The 13,615-nt window shown below is 46.2% G+C and overlaps 1 protein-coding gene across 6 annotated transcripts in view; it reads left to right on the top strand.

Annotated features, from left to right (window-relative positions):
- Positions 1-4,298: 4,298 nt before the first annotated feature.
- Positions 4,299-13,615, top strand: part of GRID2 (glutamate ionotropic receptor delta type subunit 2) — an 824,474-nt gene continuing 815,157 nt past the window's right edge. For 4 of the 6 annotated variants that reach the window (XM_053404060.1, XM_053404064.1, XM_053404063.1 and 1 more), the window contains exon 1: positions 4,299-5,796. In XM_053404060.1, coding sequence (XP_053260035.1) covers positions 5,709-5,796 — 88 coding nt within the window. In that variant the 5' untranslated portion in view covers positions 4,299-5,708. The remainder of the gene's footprint in view (positions 5,797-13,615) is intronic. The other 2 variants (XM_053404061.1, XM_053404066.1) reach the window with 1 other exon arrangement.

The following is a 13,615-nucleotide window of genomic DNA, read 5'->3' as shown; positions in this document are numbered from 1 at the left end:
CTGCTTGAAAAGGATATGTCATCATTACACTGAGCCTCTTGGGCTTGCGAATCAGAAGGTCAGAAATTTGAATCCCTGCGATGGAATGAGCTCCTGTTGCTCTGTCCCAGTTCCTGCCAACCTAGCAATTTGAAAGCACACCAGTGCAAGTAGATAAATAGGTACTGCTGTGGCGGGAAGGTAAATGGCATTTCTGTGCTCTCTGGTTTCTGTCTGGTGTTCCATTGCACTAGAAGTGGTTAAGTCATGCTGGCCACATCACCCGGAAAGCTGTCTGTGGACAAATGCTGGCTCACTTGGCCTGAAAGCAAGATGAGTGCTGCAACCCCCTTGACTGGACTTAACCATCCAGGGGTCCTTTACCTTTTTTTTTTACCTAGCACACCTTCCTTTCTCTCTAGGGAGCACAAGGCAGTATGCATGGTTCTCTTTCCTCCTATTTTATCCCCACAACAACCCTGTTGGGATTAGGGACAGCGACCGGCTCAGGCCACCTAGCTCCTATCTGAGGATTTGAACCTGGGTCTATTCAGTTCTTGCACGGAGCTTTAACAGCTTTACCATTATTGGCTGTCTCTGTTTGCTTTTCAGACATGTAGCATTTTCTATGACAGAGGGAATTCCATCCAGCGGATAATTTTGTGAAAGACGTCCTTTAGTAATGTCTAATCTAGTATGGATTTATCTGGCACTTTAAACCAGCCAGAGGACACAGCTTGCTTTTAGATAAGGCATCAAAGCTCTTAGCATTAAAGTGAGAATTAAAAAGTTATCAGAGTTGACTAAAAGGGTTTCATCACATTTTGTACTCCACCTGCTGTGCATTGTACATAGTTAAAAGAGTACTTCTCCTACATACTCCCCCAAGAACCAAATTAGCATGTTATGTGAACTCTTTTATTTTGTGAAGAAGTCATAACGACTCCAGACAAAAAAGTTTCTTGGGTATTTATATTTCGTAAAGTTATTGCCCAGTGGATTTTCTTCCTATATACATAAAATGGTAAGGCTGCTCTCATGCTGCAGTTCACATGGCTGCCAACTGGGGGCCATGCCAATTCCAGCATGTTTACAAAATGGCAGGTAGGTAGAGCAAGCAGGTGGCCCAAGTAAGTTGTTAAATGATGATGGGGAAGTGCCTGAGAGCAATTTGTCAAAGTGCTCTCTGAAGCATCTCTCCCCTCTTTCTGAAGAGGCTGGGGGCAAGCTGTGACGGGAGAGGGTGGGGTGAGCTGTGAGGGGACAGGTGACAAGTGGGGTGAGATATAAAAGAAGGAGGTGGTCAGGCTTTTTAGACATTCTTTAGCATTTCTGTGGGTGTGAGATTTTGATGTGTGCTGGCTGAGAGTGGGGTGGTCCCCTCACCCTTGTTTCCAGTATAAATGTTTCTCTAAAACTGTACAGCCTCCCCAGCTGCCTGCACTTCCTGGTCTGAGAAAATCTCACAGGAAGAGCTAGCTACCTTATGATGTCTCTTCTGTGCTTTAACAGAAGGGCAAGCACCTGCAATGGCTGCAGAGCACAGACCGCTGGTGAGATGGTTTGTAGAATGAAAGGAAAGGCAAACACTCCTGGACACCACAAAAGTAAAGTAAGCACACACACACACACACACACACACACACAAACTAGCACTCCACTATGGCTTGTATTTTTAATATAAGACATGATGTACAATTGCTACTTTTAGTTTTGCTAGGTGTAGTGTTCCAAAGCATGGTCTGAGGGCACACAGCGTAGAAGAAAGACAAGATAATATGGACCAAATAATTATTAAAATAAAGAACTTCTGCCAACATTATTTCCATCTGACTTGAGGTGATTTTAAGGATTTGTCTCAGAAACATGCTTTTCCTGTGCCAGCCAACCCTGCCTCCACGGTCAACTAAAAGTATATATATATATATATATATATATATATATATATATATATATATGGGCAAAGGGTAGGTAAAACTGTGATTTAAACAAGTAACCATTTTCCATTGGAAAATTCAGGTCAAATCTGCAGTAAATTTGGTGGTCTTAGCTAGGTGCCTGCCAAAAGTATAATTCTACCATAAAGGTCTCTGAATAAGGAGAGATCAAGAAAAGGACACTGGAAAAACAGGTGCCTGCATGGCACTGGAATGAACTGCATTGCTGTTGTTTGCAAATGTGTTATTTACCCAATCTGTTCAAGGCTTTGTGTGCTGAATTTCTGCTTTGAACAAGGCACTGTCCCTACCAACCATAGCCAGTTCCTACCTGCTTTCCAAGGGGTGGCACTGGCTGCCAGCTTCTTCCTCAGTAGCCTCAGTGTTCATAGGCTCATAGAATTGTGGGGTTGGAAGGGACCATGAGGGTCGCCTAGTCCAACCCCCTGTACTGCAGGAGTAATCTTTTGCCCAATGTGGGGTTCGAACCCCTGACTCTGAGATTAAGAGTCTCATGCTTTACTCACTAAGCTATCCCAGCAGCTAATCACGGAAGTGGATGGAGGCATAGCTAGAACTAGTTGGTGCTGACTGTCTTTGGCTCTGGTTCCACCCACTGTGGGCCTCCTGCTTTCTGCCGTTCCAGTCTCAATGAGAACCAGCCATCACTAGCTTTGGAATGACAAAGCATGAGGAGATCTAGGGTGGCTCCCAGAATTAAAAGTTTTCCAACATAACTCTGTCCAGTTGTTCAGACAAATGAATGCTTATATTTACATGGAGGGAGATAGCTGGGTCACACAAGCTGGATCCTCCCCTGCTGCCAGCCCATCCTCCAGGTTGTCCATCAGTTGAGGACAGAGGGGAAGTTTGCCAAACTCGTACAAGCTGCCCCCATGAGTTGGAACCCTGAATGCACCATAAACAGTCCTTCGTGTTCTCCCAATGTACCAACAGGAGTGATGCTATGTCATGAATCCATATTTCTCCCCTCTAAGAAGGCCACAGCAGATGACCTCAGCACACTGCACTGTTCCCATTGTGGCATTTTACAGGTTGAAGAAGGGGGAGGGTTGCTTGTCGCAGAAAAGCTCATCCCACATTAAAAAGTGAAGTTTAACTTTTGCCACCTCATGTTAACCATCTCCTAACCCCCACTGAGGGATGCAGGTGGCACTGTGGGTTAAACCACAGAGCCTAGGACTTCCTGATCAGAAGGTTGGCGGTTTGAATCCCTGTGAACGGGTGAGCTCCCATTGCTCGGTCCCAGCTCCTGCCAACCTAGCAGTTCGAAAGCACAAAGTGCAAGTAGATAAATAGGTACCACTCTGGTGGGAAGGTAAACGGCGTTTCTGTGCACTGCTCTGGTTCGCCAGAAGTGGCTTAGTCATGCTGACCACATGACACGGAAGCTGTACGCTGGCTCCCTCGGCCAATAAAGTGAGATGAGCGCCACAACCCCAGAGTCGGTCACAACTGGACATAATGGTCAGGGGTCCCTTTACCTTTACCCCCCACTGAAGATTACTAAGATTTGGTCTCATTGCTTCCCTTCAAGATGTACAGGTCTATGCGTGAAGGATTCCTTAAGGTCCAGAATCCAGAATGATAAATTAGCTCCTGCACATTTTATACAGATCTGTGCCCTCTTTCCCCAGATACATATGGCCATTAGATATTGGCTTCTGACACCATGCTGTTGAAACTTATAGGGAATACCAGACTGGAATCTAAACAAGAGCTTTATTATCTCTCTTGAAGAACAAGAAACTCCGCCCAGCTACAACTAAGTCTTGTGCCAACTAGTGACTAAGCTATGTAATGACACTGACCCCATAGGGACAGCTGACGTATGGGGGGATTGTGTTTCTCCCCCTCTTCCCTGCTTTGGAGTCTAAACTAGAAAAGTAGCTTAACTAATACCCTTCCATGTCAGACAAACAGCAGCCAAGGGTTATTCAGGCTACCATTTTATGATGGAAAAACCACTGCTTTCCTCCTTCCCAGAATCACACGACCCCCTTCCTCCCTGGAGTAATTTCCCAGCCTTGAGATTCAATTGTGAACAAAACCCCATCAAAAACGTCGATAATTAAGTGCATATTAATAGCGCTCTGGAGCCTTATTTTTATTCTCCTCCCTTCGGAATCAGCTGTCCTGGATACTTCCCCTCCTTCCCACCCCGCTCCGGCTCCGCATCTTGAAGCCCTGCCCCTGATTCACTTTCCAAAGACTTCCAACTTGAGCTCTGCGGTGGAAGTTGCAAGGTTAAACGTGTCGAGAGGCGGAAGCCAACGCGCTCTAAACTAGGGCCAAATAAATGCCCAACCAAAAGAATCCCCCACTTCGGTGCCCTCTCGCCTTCGGGCTGAAGTGATCCCCCCCACCTGAAATATGCTTTTCACACCCATTGAAGATCCCTCTCACCGGCCCCCTACCACAGACCAGCTTAGCAGGCGGAGCTGAAGCTATTCTAACGTTGCTTCTCCCTCATACACCAGATAGGGGGAGAAAGTGGTTGTTAGGAAGCCTGCCTTTCGGTTCTTCGCCTCTATTCCTCCTCTCTGGCTGATAGCACTCTCCTCTCTCTCTCTCTCCTAGGTGATCCATTTCTAAGCAACGTGCTAGCTAGCGGCGGAGCTGCCAACAGCTAGGGGACTCTCTCTCTCTCTCTGCATCCCACCAACCAAGCAAGCTCCAAACCGCCTCCTCGGCTGCTGCTGCTGCTGCTTCTACTGCAGAAGACCATCTTCACAAGTCCCGGGGCTGCCGCTGCTTGGCTTCCTGGCTGCATCCAGCTCTCCGTGGAACTGCTATCTCGGGTGACCACGTTGGAGAGCCGTTTTCGCAGCGGTCGCTCTCTTCACTCCCCGCACCAACCAGCTGCGGGGGGGAAGCAAAAAAAGCGATCAGTTGCTTCTCCCCCTCCCCACCCCCTTTCTTTTGGTGGAGCAGGAAGAAGATCGAGATCTAGTTCTGCATTCCCAGCTGCATTGCCTTGAAGTTCACTTTGGGTGGTTTTGGGGTGTTTTTTTTAAAAAATCATCGTCATCATTATTATTTTTTGGAGGGAAGCTTGGAGACGAAGAGCGCTCTCCCTCGCCACACACACACACACACACTTTGCAAGGATCTAGTCCCTCGCATGGGAGATTGGAAAGAAAAGCTGCAGTTATTATATATATTTTAAAATTGTTATATTTCCCCCCCTCCTTCTCTCTCGAGCACCGGCTGGCTGGCTGGCTGTGGGGGGCACTGGAAGGGTCCGTCGGTTTGCCGGTTGCAAGTTGCCCCACTGGAGCGGCGGTGGGGACCTGGCCTTGCGGATCGCCCCGAAGGAAAACAACCCTATATATTTAAAAGATATACCACTGAAACATAACAATAAAAAGGCTGAGGATGGTGTGATCGACACAGGGACACGCCGAACTGCTTCCCGATTGACATCTCTGGCGGCGGCGGTGATGTGCTGGATGGATTTGCTGCAGCAACTCCCCACAACTCTGGTGATGCCCGGCCGCCCCCCGAAGTGACGCGGGGCTCGTTGCGAGAGGCTCCCCAACCAGCCTGGGATCGGCTCCCTCTTGCAGCTTTTTCCTTTCCCCCTTTAATTTTTTTTCCCTTGGAGGATCCAACCGGGATTTAGAGGCTCCTCAAACTCTCGTCTCTCTTTTCTTGGGCTTCCTTCGTCCTTGTCGCTGGTGTGATCGCTAACCTCCTGCCCCCCCTCCTTACTACTACCCCCCGTTTCCCGAACCAACCACTCCTCCCCGCTTGCCCGAAGCGCAGGAGATGGAAGTTTTCCCCCTCGCTTTGCTCGTGTCCGTGTGCTGGACCGGAACCTGGGAAGCGGCGCTGGCAGATTCGATCATCCACATCGGTAAGGCGCGCCGGAGCTGCGACTGCAGCGGGCTTACTTCGCAGCCTTTCCCCGCTTTCCTCGCCAGCCTCCTCCCGCCTCCAGCTGCCCCGGGCAGTATTTCTCTCTCCCCCGCTTCCTCTTACTGAACGAAATAATAACCGCCCCCATAATCGGCTACGTTGCGTTTGCTGCATGGGTTTTCTAGATTCGAGCGCGAATATCTGTGTTGGGGAGTTTGCGGGGGGGGGGCTTATTTTCTAGTCCCCTCTACAAATGAAGGTAAACAACCAGAGTTTGCTTTTTGCATAGTGTGTGTGTGCGCGCAGCTAGCTCGTCCTCTCGAGCAGAAATCCCTCGCCCCTGGCTTCCCGCCGCTGCTAGCGGGGAAAGCCTGAAACGCCCCCCCCCCCATGTATTATAAAGCTTGCAAACCTGCACCGCACACGCACGCACATTGGCCCCACGTTGCAACACAACGTACGTCCGCCCCCTTCCCCTCCCCCCCCCGTACGGAGGAACAGGTGGTTTGGCAACGTGCGCTCTTCCATTTGGCCAAGCAGATCTTCGCGAAAGGGGAGGGGACTGAGCGCCGTGGGGCTCAACCTCCCTCCAAACGGGCGGGAGGCAGGAATAGCGTCCAGTCTCTCTCTCTCTCTCTCTCTCTCTCTCTCTCTCTCTCTCCCCCCCCCGCCAGCCAGGAAGCCCGCGACGCGGGAGGATCGTGGGCTCTGTAAAGGTTTATACGTTGACCGGGCCTCCCGCGCGCGCCCCACGGCCACCCTCTCCAGTGCTGGATGGATGGTGATGTCCCCTCTTCTCTTTGGGGGTGGGAGGAAGAAGGCAGCGGGAGAGCCAGCCCCGCTTCGCGAGCCTCTTCTCCAGCAAAGAGCGTTGAATGGATGCAGCACGGCAAGGGTTAAAGGAGCCGCGGCTTTCCCCTTTACCCGCGCTCCCCCGAAGCTGCTTTTGGGCCCCACCTATTGGCAGCCGCGTTGACGGCCACACGGGGACTCGAGCGCGCGAGGAGGATGAGGGGCATCGCGGTGCTTCGGATTCACAGAGCTCTTTCTGCAGGGAGAGCGAGCCTGAAGCTCGCATTTGCCAACCACTGGAGGGGGTGGGGAGAGAGAGAGGGAGGCACAGGAAATAACTCCATCCCTCGCTTGTTCAGAATCCTTGCAAAAAAAGGGAAAGAGAAAAATCATCTAGCCAGGGCTTTCCCCCATCAGCATCAAACCGAGAGCATCCTCCAACTCTCTATCCCCATTCCCCTGCTTAAAATTAAAAAAATGCATCCGTGGGGGATGTTTTGCTTAGCAAAAAATAAAATAAAAATGTGTTGGGGAGGAGGAAGGAGTCTCTGTGTGTGCGCGCGCGTTTGCTGGACTGCTTTGTAAGCAGCGCACGAAGGCAGAGAGAGCATGGAACGAGCAGGCTGCTTTGGCTCGCAAGAAGATAAGCGATCCAAACGTACTGGGGGTGGGGGAAGCCTCAGAGTCCCCCTGCTGGCTGGATGCGGAGCAGGGGGACAGAGAGCAGGCGCGCTCCTTTCAGGTACCAGCAGAGTCGAAAGTCTTGTCACTCTTCGCTCACACTCCTCCTTCCCTCCCCCGCGCTCCAAAATGTGCACATCCTGTGCTAGAAAGGTACAAATAGAGATCGTTCCCTGCTGTTCTGGGGCTAATGCCAAGCAGCCCCCCCCAATAAATAAATAAAAACCACACAACTTGGTGTCTACCGGGGCTTCATCGTTTGAGAGATGCTCGTTTGTAAACATGTCTGCCAGCCCTTGATTGTAATGCGATGTTTGAGGGAAGAGGATCAAGGCTGAGAAATCCCTGCTTTTGAATGTGTGTGTGTGTGTGTGTGTGTGTGTGTGAGAGAGAGAGAGAGAGAGAGAGAGAGAGAGAGAGAGACCTCGCGCTATAGGATTTGGCCAGATTCTGGAGTGTAAGTTAGCTTAGAGTTTATAAGGCAAGAGACCTCTGTCGGAGTCCTTGCTTGAGTCTCTGAATATCATAGGAGGGATTGAAGGTTAGCAGCGTCAGACATCCTTTAGAAAAGAGGCAGAGTATGGTTTGTTCACAGCGTTTAAAAAGGAGGGAAAGTAAATAATTTACTTGAAATGGTGGCTTGGGGGGACAAGAGTTTGGGCTTTGTTACAACCAGGTGAAGTTGCAGCCTTCTCTGTCTGTGGTGAAGGTTTTGGAGCCGTTCTTGTATTATTATTTGTATTACAATTATTTTCACCAGTGAATAGTTGGGTTGTGAGGTGTGCTGGGGGAGAGACTCCCAGAGCAAAGACCCTTTTCTTTCTTTTTTGAGCAAACAGTTCCATGCACTGTTGCACTGTGGTTTTGCATCAAACAGCCCCTTCTCCCCGCCTCTCTTCACATTAATTGCTATTTATGTTTGCTGGATGCCCACTTTAATTATTTATCGCTGGCAAATACAGCACTGTGTAATTTATTTTTATCCCCCCCCCCCTCTCTCTGGCTTTCTTGTAAGTGCCATTGGTGGTTACAAGCAGCAACAAAAGTACATTTGCTTAGAAAGGGGAGGGGGGAATCCAAAGTGGCTTCTCAGACAATTAATTTCACTTGGAAAGACAATTAGTACATTTGACAAGGGGATTAGCTTTTTTTATGGATGGCTTTATGTTGCCATGAAGCTGGCAAATTGATAATTGTCATCCAGAGCTCTCAATCTTTCTCTCCACCCCCTCCCTTCAATTTCCTGCAGGGTATGGAAAATAAGTAGCCAGGAAACAAACAACAATTTCGTGTTAAATTGGGTCAGCAGCTAAATGCAGCAATTCTTTCAAAAGTATAGAACTCATCGCTAGTTTCCAGGTCTGAAAATCTTGTGAGCTATGACTCTGGTGTATTTCCACCCCCCACCCCTTGCACAAACTCCTATCTTACAGAAGAAGCAAGAAAGAAGAACTCTTTTTGTTCATTTTAAATTTCGGGAGAGGGTTTACAGAGATGGTGGAAATCAGTGTTAGAATCACAGTGTTTCCAAATGAGGGTTTGCAAAGACAATGAGGGAAATGAAAGTTAAACATTCCCTTGGGGGGAAATATTGAAGCAGCAGGTATAACAGATGTTCTGAATTCAACGAGGAAAAGACTGATGATTCCTCAATGTAATCACACTTCTAAAGTGTGCAAAAAAACAATAGTTCAGTGTATCATACAGAGAAAAATGTGTGTGTGAGTGAGTGAGAGAGAGAGATTGGGTGAAAGTAACAGTGAATTCTCCAATATAAATGTAACTTGCATGTATTTCTCATCCATTTACCCAGCTATGTATTTATATTTATACAGTTATCATGTACGTTACCTGTTTAGAAAAGGTATCTATGATAACAAACTCATCTCTTTGCCAGCCACCAGAATGGAAGCTAAGAGTTAGTAACAGAATATAGATGCTATCTCCCCTCGCAAACCATACTCTTCTAATTAATATAATTATTCTGGTTATATTGAAGGGAATCCATGTTGCAGGCTATGTATTTCTGAGCATTGAGAGGGTTTATATAGTTGTATGTGTTTCTGCTGACTTGAACATTACAGAGGGGAGCAGGCAGTTCAGGAGGACTACATTAAGCATGCTTATGAAAATGCTAAAAACAATCACCTCCACTGGAGGTTTTTGGTTTTTTGTGTTTTTTGTTTTAAGCATGCACACTGAGGAAGAAGGGGTTCACTCTCTCATTTCTGACATTCTGAAGCTATGCAGTTCTGCATTATGCTGCTTCCTTGAGCCTATGCATTGATTGAATAATTTCATCAGACTCACATTACTTGATTGCTTAGAAGTTTCCTAATGATCTGTATGCTGTAGGAAGAACTCAAAAGCCGTGAGCGGAATGGCAATGATATTGTGTTTTATGAGGCTATTCAAAAAGTCGCTCTGATTTATGCAGCTCAAAAGCTCTGAAGTCTTTGAGATTAGCCACGCTGCCTGCTATTTTCTTCGTACATTGCTTGTCCTATACTCTTCACTCCCTAAACACAACAGGAGTTGAGAACACTGCTTTAATTAAGCAGGGATTAGCTGGCATTTCCACCCAAGTGCACAATTTATGTATGGCTCATAGCGGGTCTCATGTTCTAGTATATTTAGTGATATGTGATTGTCCGTTGATTTTGACCTCTAAGTCCTCCAATGAGAAGTGTGTGTGTGTGTGTTTCCATATGGGTGAAAAAAGATGAATGCATTTTCCAGGATAAACATTTTTTTCTTCAGATCAGCAAGTGCTGCAATGGCATGACCTCCACTCAACTGAAAGGGAGATTTTGTGTGAATCTTCTACAAGCCCCATTCCAACAAATGGAGGATACACAGTGGTGGTACATCGTGGGTTGCATTATCTGCCTCTAAACTTCTCATTAGCTTGTTTGCCTGTAAGATTTACAGCACTCATCCTGTGCACCTTTACTCCGAGCAAGGTCCCATTGAGCTCAATGAAATTTGCTCACAATTGTGTAAAGGATTGCAGCATTATTACTAAAATACTAGTACATTATTGTACTAGCATAGCATTACAATGCTGTGCATTACTACTAAAATACCAGGAAACCTAGGATGGCCTTCTCAAATAGAAGTTGTGCCAGATGAATATAGTTATTTTCTTTGAGTTACAAGCTTGGTGGACAAAGTCCCCAATGATATTCTGATGGAGAAGCTGGTAAAACATGGACTGGATGAGGTCACTGTTAAGGTCACTGGATTTATTGTTTGTTTGTTTGTTTGTTTGTTTGTTTGTAACCAGATTTGTAGCTGGTTGACTGACTCACAGCCAAACTAGGACAACTTACTTTCCAAGCCTTAGAATTCTGATCTTTGGCTACATTACTATTTACATGCAGTACACATTTCTTGATCCCAAGATGTCCTGGCTAATAGGTAACATGTCTCTTTGGGTCCCAGACAAATCAATTTGTGGTCGACTCTAATCATCCTCTGTTCTATTTATGTAATTTGGATTTGCTAGCCCACTTGGTTTGAGGGATCAAGTACATTACTATCCATTTCCTTGCACATGCTCTGTACCTTTAAGCCTTGTTACAAGAGGCTTTCCCTGCAAAGGGAGACAGTCAATGCACAATTTACAGCATAAAGACCCATTTAAGTGAATGACTGATACCTTTGCTGGAAGCCAGTAATTTGCAGGGCTGAACCTGCCATGTAACAAGTTGATGTGACCAGCTTCAGGGAGCATCATGTGGTGTGGGATAGATGAAGGCAGGAATTTATGTTTGGATGGTGCTGCAAGACTTCTTAAAGTGTTGTCCTTAGAATGGGAGGTGGGCATTTGGACTTTGCTTCAAGCAGCAAGAATGTATTGTGCACTGCAGGTAACTGGACTCACATTACTCTTCTTGAAGGTGCTTAGAGTTTAGTGTATCAATAAATCCTCACCAGTTACCTCTATTTTAAATATGTAACGTTGCCTATTGAGAGTCCTGGCCTCAGAGTCTGAAGCTGGAACCTAGCCTAGTGAGCTACCATGGACAGCGCACACCAAGTCATCTGAGTGCTTCTTCAGTACTGAAGGTAATAAAGGCACTCAACATTGAGAGCCGGTGTGATATAGTGGTTAGAGTGTCAGTCTCGGACCTGGGAGACCATGGTTCGAATCACCATTCAGCCATGAAGATCACTGAGTGACCTTGGGCTAATCACTCACTCTCAGCCTAACCTACCTCACAAGGTTGCTGTGAGAATGAAACAGGGATGAGAACTATACATGCACTTAAAAACTCCTTGGAGGAACAGTGGGACATAAATGAAATAAGCAAACATTGACCCTTTGGATTGTCTGGCAGCATGAAGTCTTTGGATTGGCAAGGCCTGGCACAAATACTAGAAAACTGCCCATTTATTAGTTGTGTTTACACCTCACATTTCTTCCAAGGTAGCACGTGTGGTTTGTCTCCCTCCATTTTGCCCTCAGGACTATCAAGTGATGGAGGCTAAGCTGAGAGATAGTGACTGGCTAGGTGGAAATTTTACATTAGCTCTCTCCGGTTCTGGAACAACATTAGCTTCCACAGCACATTGTCTTCTGGATCTCCAGCTTCCAACTTGTGAGCCTGGTAATCCTTCAGGTTACACCATGGCCCTGATGTGGTCCCCTGACATTTCCCTGGTTTTAGTAATGGCTTGTAGACAATCCTTCGGTTGCTATTCTCCCTTATCTTCCACATATTCCTAATGGATGCTGGAAATAGCAACATGCTGAAGAGAGATTTGTCATGTTAATAGTTATTTGAGAACTAATGGTTGTTGAAGGGAGAACCTGTTGCATTTTATTTGGAGCAGAAACAATAGGTTTCAGTCCATTCTCAGTTAAATTTCTTTCCATGATATTATGCACTACATGACTACAGAACATATGTATAATTTGTTTAAAAAATGGAATAAGCAGACCTGATTCTCTATAGTGCCATTCTTTGTTCATCATTCCACATCATTGCTCTTTTTGTGTTGCTGATAAGTTGTCTTACAGTAGCAAGCCAATCCAATGTCAGCATTAGCTGAAAGATAATCTATTAATTTAATTACAGCCATAACAGAGTGTGCAATTACTCTTCTAGAACAGCTAGAATGGAGTGATTCAGATGTATATTTACAGTATTAACCCAAATTTCTTAAATGACCTTCTAGTGCCAACTTGGAAAGTGGTGTGTGAAAAGACAGGAGATGGGGATGTAAATTAACCAACTTTTTCTTACTCCTTTCATTGCTGAGTGGCTACACTTCTCTGGATGGTTATGAAGTAACCTTGCAAACCCATGTATGTTGTGTAGTGGTTAGAGTGTTGGATTAGGGCAAGGGTCAGCAAACTTTTTCAGCAGGGGGCCTGTCCACTGTCCCTCAGACCTTGTGGGGGGCCAGACTATATTTTGGGGGAAAATGAATGAATTCCTATGCCCCACAAATAACCCAGAGATGCATTTTAAATAAAAGGACACATTCTACTCATGTAAAAACATGCTGATTCCCAGACTGTCCGCGGGCCGGATTTAGAAGGCGATTGTGCTGGATCTGGCTCCTGGGCCTTAGTTTGCCTACCCATGGATTAGGGTCTGGGAGACCAACATTCAAGTCCCCACTGCAATTTCAAGTGATAATATGCATATGTGAATGGACAGATCTAACACCATGGATAGATCTTCCATAACATAGCATCTGAAATACAATGCTTCTCAATGGAGACAATTTGCACATGTAGCTGCCATCGAGAAAATAAGTGGCCTGCACATATGTGTGAACAAAGTCTGGAACTATCTGAATTCTCAGGAACTGACATGATTATGGCATTGCTCTTAATAAAAAGCAAAGAGATGGAGGCTTATAGGAGCTAGTGAACCTGGCCACGTGGTTGGCAATGATTGCACTTCTATTTAAATGTCACAGAAGGACCAAAATAGCATCTGAGCCTGGTAGACAAATATAGCTGCAGGCTGTGCCTTTTAGATGATGGATATCAGGAGAGAAACCCCATCATTGTAGTAATGTTCTGCAGTTTTGTCAGGATGAAAATTAGAGAAGTTGAATCCATCTTGTTTATCTTGTCTGAAGTAATAACTAGCTGAAGATGGGCCAATTCATATAAACCAAAACAAACAAACAAAATCTTCACATAACATGCCCTGGGTGTCCTTGGGGGATGCTTTTCGCATAGGGAATGTCATGTGTGACCTGGGCAATTAATCAGTGCAGCCATAGCTTTCTGGTGGTGATTTCTGCAATTGTGACAGGATATTTTCCAGCTGTGACTATCACAAGAAAGTCTTCTGAGTAGGTGCAGTCAGAACTGTAGA

The sequence above is a fragment of the Podarcis raffonei genome, chromosome 9 (assembly GCF_027172205.1).
Source record: "Podarcis raffonei isolate rPodRaf1 chromosome 9, rPodRaf1.pri, whole genome shotgun sequence".
Lineage (NCBI taxonomy): Eukaryota > Metazoa > Chordata > Lepidosauria > Squamata > Lacertidae > Podarcis > Podarcis raffonei.
Note: the sequence above shows the minus strand (reverse complement) of the source record. Positions and strands in the feature narration are given on the sequence as shown.